This window comes from Brassica oleracea, chromosome C5 (assembly GCF_000695525.1).
Source record: "Brassica oleracea var. oleracea cultivar TO1000 chromosome C5, BOL, whole genome shotgun sequence".
Taxonomy (NCBI): Eukaryota; Viridiplantae; Streptophyta; class Magnoliopsida; order Brassicales; family Brassicaceae; genus Brassica; species Brassica oleracea.
Window position 1 is genome coordinate 2,141,829 of NC_027752.1, and position 4,802 is coordinate 2,146,630.

Sequence of the window (4,802 nt, forward strand, 5' to 3'; positions counted from 1 at the left end):
CCAAATGCATCCAAATAGCCCCAAGAACTCCATGTGGCACTCCAACACCTGATAGAGACTCATGTATGCAAAATGTAACCTAAACATGACTAAATCCTAGTCTATATGATCAAAATGCACATGGATGAATGGATAAGATAATGGAAATATGCAAGATATCAGTTACCATTTTCTTAGTTACAATTAATTGGTAGGTTTGTTTAACAGTGTGATTTGTTTGGTATCGTTAGATTAAAAGATGAGAAAATTAATCTGATGGCTGGTTGGGTAAAGAGAGGGAAGGCGGGCGTGAAATGGGGAGATTTGGTCAAGCGAAGCGTGGTTAGGTGAGGAGTGGTCACGGGAATTGGGAGAGGGTTGACTAGAGTGGTCACAGTAATTGGGAGAGGGTTGAGGAATTTTGGTCGAAGAAAATGTGATTGAAAGTGCCATGCGTTGTATTGCTGTTTATTGGAGAGTTGGGGTCAGTTTCAATCGGTGTGGCACAGTTGTGGCCGGGCTGATGTGGTGGAGGAGTAGAAGACGGTTGAAAAACAGACAGCATCCACACTTCCCCAACACTTCTCCCAACCAAAAGACATGGATTGTGTCTTCGTCGGATCGGAGGAGAAAGATGGCGGTCGTCGCTATTCATCTGAAAAGGAATCAAATGGATCTAAGTAAATCTATAACACAAGGTTTGAAATAAGATTAAAATGGTAAAATAATTGAAAAAAGGTGGAAACTTGGAGTCACCGTAGAGTTTGGGCTGCAACAGTGAGAATTGACAGTTTGCCGATGAGACATAACAAATTGCCGGCCAGAATGAAAAAAATCGCTGGTGAGAATAAACGAATCGTGGTTGAAAATTGAAAAAATATTATAATTTGGAGTCACCTATGCTTTAGGATGAGGCGGTGGGAAGATTTACGGTGTCTAGGGAGTTAGATATGAAGAAAATAAAAAAGTAACTATCATAATTTTAGTTTGAAGAGTAGTTTAGACATTGCTATATGAGAAAATACTTGACAAGAGAAAGTATGCTAGGGTGATACGAGGAGTCACAATAATTAAGGAGGTCCAATGCTCAACTAGACCGTGGAGGGTCCAATGGTCCACCCAACTCTAAACTAATTTTGTAACCATTATGCCCAAAAACCTAACAAATCTCACAATGGTCAGATTTATTCTAAGCGAGCCGAACCAAATGATTAATTAATTAGCTTTTAGTTAAAGTTATACTATATCAATTTCTCAATAAACTACCTATTACAATTAGTTAAATCTTCCATAAACCAAAATTCACAGAAATAATGCTTCATGAAATATTTAGATATTAAACCCCATAAGAAAACAAAAATATCATAAACAAGAGTTATTATAAAAGCCTTTTTGGTTTTGTGGCCCAAAGGTGATTAAGCTGACTCGATAATCGGTTTAATATAACATTAAAGGTTTACTTTTGATTTGGTTCGGTTTATTTTTCTATAATCTATTGCGAGATCACGTGAGGCGCATGTGGACAGGACATCCAACGAAATGGGCCAATCGCTTTAAAGTGAAGACTTTTTATTACCCCATAAAAAAGCATCTAATCTTTTTTTTTTCTCAAAACGTCTTTTGCATCTCTCTCTCTCTCTTTCCCCTCCTCCTCCGGCTCCATTTGGCGATAGAACAAGTCATGTACCAATCATCTTCCTCCACGTCATCATCGTCACAAAGATCATCGCTCCCCGGCGGTGGAGGCGGTGGCGCAGGACTGATCCGATACGGGTCAGCTCCTGGATCGCTTCTGAACTCTATGGTGGATGAAGTCATTGGAGGGTCAAACGGTCGAGACTTCAACTATCCACCGCCGGATAACTTCCTCGGTGATTTCTTCGCCGGAGCTGATTCTTCCTCGCTGAGATCCGAGTCCATGACTTGCGGAGTCAACTCATCCGACGGCCAAAAACATCTTGTCAACAACAACAACAACAATAGTAATAAAGATTTGCTCCTGGACAGATCCTACGGTGGATTCAACGAGATCTCACAGCACAAGATCAACAACCACGTCGGAGGAGGAGGAAGTAGCTCTGGATCTTACTCTCTAGCTAGACAACGTAGCTCTCCTGCTGACTTCTTCAGCTACCTCTCCGGTGAAAAAAACAGTGAGTTTACTATTTTTATTCTTTTCAAGAAAAATTTATTTGATGATATTAATATAAAAGATTCATAACTTCTAGGATTTGCCATAATCGTAATGTAGTTTATTAGATTAAGTTGGTTACTAGATGAAGAACAACAGCAACCATCATTCATTCTGACAGATCTATTTGGTGAAATCTATCTTTCAAGAGGCTGCTGATGGGTATTTTTGGTATCTCGTTATACTGATTACGTAGCTTTATAGAAACAGTTTCCACTTTCCACAGTATTTTTACCATACGACGCTATAGTGAGTTGACATTTGTGAGATCAAGGGTGTTTGGTAATTTAGCTGGTTGGTATTTGTGCAAGACGTGATCCTCGTATCTTTAAAATGACGAAAACGCCCTTGGTCCGAACCACGTGCTCGGAAATACAGTACAATGTGGCTCGGTTACCCTTAAAATAGGATATTATTTAGTAATATATCTTGAGGGATCCTACAAGATATCTCCAATTCATAACACTATTTTAGTATCAAAACCACACTATTTTAGTATAGTTTTAACATTAAAAACAAATTCATCTCCAACCACAACACTAAACTTTACACTAAAAGATATTTTATAATATTATATTTATTTAATTTATTTAAATTTTTGTTTTTAATAATATAATTTATTAATAAAGTAATTGAATAGTATTTTAGTGGAGTGAATAGTGTTTTAGTGTGATAAATAGTATCACACCAAATTTGGTGTGAAATTATAGTATTACACTAAAATGGCGTGATTTTTAGTGTTGGGTTAGAAATGGTTTTGATGTAAATTCACACTAAAATAGTGTTTTGGAGTTGGATTTTAAAATAAAATAAAATAAGAGGACGGTGTTTGTAGTTCGTGACCAATAGTATGTCTGCTGATGTGGCGTAATAACATTGGTTGTTTAGAAGATTATTTAAATGGAAAGCGATAGATCTTAATTGGTGGATTGGCCATTTTTTTTATTTCTATGGTCCTGCGTATTTCATTTGCCTCGTTGTTATCTAGTAATAATAAAGGGAAAATTCTTAAAAAATACACGAATTTTTTTTTATTTACTAATAAAATATACGAATTATTTCGGATTCTTATTTAATACACGAATTAATTTTCGTTATTTATTAAATACACAAACTTTTGAAATTCGCAGATTTTACACATTATTTTAGATGACGTTAACTATATTTAACGGAAATGAAGACAGTGTCGTGTTTAAATTGTGAAAATATAATTCTTTAAAAATACACAAACTATTTTTTATTTGCTAATAAAATACATTAACTATTTTGGATCTCCGTTTAATACACAAACTAATTTTTGTTTTCTATTAAATACACAAATTTTTAAATTTTTTAGATTTTACACATCCATTTAGACGATGTCAACTATGTCTAGCAGAAGTGAACACAATGTTAGTGTTTAATTGAACATATGGTTAGACTGTTAAGAAAAAAATTCTTAAAAGCCATCCTATAGATTATATTGTTAGCTTTATTCTCCACGCTTCAATAGTGTAAAAATTTTTTTGATGAAATTTTAAATTTTTTTATCATAGTATAAAGAATATATGTAGAACTTAATTCATAACACTAAACTTATTTATCATAATGTAAATTAACTTTGAATCATTATCATTCCTATCAAAGCGAAGAACAAGAATTAGAAATGCATAACATCTAAACTAATTCCAAAATCAGAAACTCGTTTAAAATTACGTAGTTTTCTTCGCATTTTTCACGACATGAAAATCAACTCCACTTCGAATTGATATAAAGATAAATCAAAGTAAAGAAGAAAAAAAGAAACATAGTTTGGAGAATAAAAGAGGTTGGAACAGATTAGAATGCCAAACTCGAATTAAAACTAACTCAAATTAATTTTAATTGGCTGAGGGTGAACGTGATTTTCACAGTTAAACCACTTATTTAATTAAAACATTGTCTTCACTTTTGTTAAACATAGTTGACATCGTCTAAATCGATGTGTAAAATGTGCAAATTTCAGAAATTTGTGTATTTAATAGAAAACAAATATTAGTTTGTGTATTTAACGGGAATCCAAAAATAGTTCGTGTATTTTATTAGCAAATGAAAAATAGTTTGTGTATTTAAAAAAAATATTTTCAAAATTTAAACACGTGTTAATTAAACACTAACGCCGTCATCACTGCCGTTAAATATAGTTAACACCGTCTAAAACGATGTATAAAACCTACAAATTTCAAAAGTTTGTGTATTTAATAGGCAACGAAAATTAGTTCGTGTATTAAACGGAGATCCAAAATAGTTTGTGTATTTTATTACCAAATAAAAATTAGTCGGTGTATTTTTAAGAATTTTCCCAAATAATAACATCTTCCACTTCCACCGAATCTGGATGTGACTTTCAACAACTAACCGGTCACCAATCTGAACCGGAATCTAACTAACCGATATCCATAAAACCAATCTTGCTTTTGGATCGATTCGTTTTGCTAACTCTTTATTTACATACACGCAATTTGTTTCTAACATGACGTGGAAAGTGAAATGATTGCTTCGAAATTATTCTCGTAATAATGTGATAACAGTCTAATACACTTACTTTCAAAATCAGACTTCTCGTCGAACCAACCAACCAGTGATTATAATCAGCAAGGAGGGTCTAATGCAG

General features: G+C 33.8%; 1 protein-coding gene across 1 annotated transcript in view; it reads left to right on the forward strand.

Moving 5' to 3' along the window:
* Positions 1-1,660: 1,660 nt before the first annotated feature.
* The window catches only part of LOC106343698 (transcription factor bHLH128-like), a 5,637-nt gene continuing 2,495 nt past the window's right edge, over positions 1,661-4,802 (forward strand). Inside the window, exon 1 of the mRNA XM_013782985.1 lies at positions 1,661-2,132. Coding sequence (XP_013638439.1) covers positions 1,661-2,132 — 472 coding nt within the window. The remainder of the gene's footprint in view (positions 2,133-4,802) is intronic.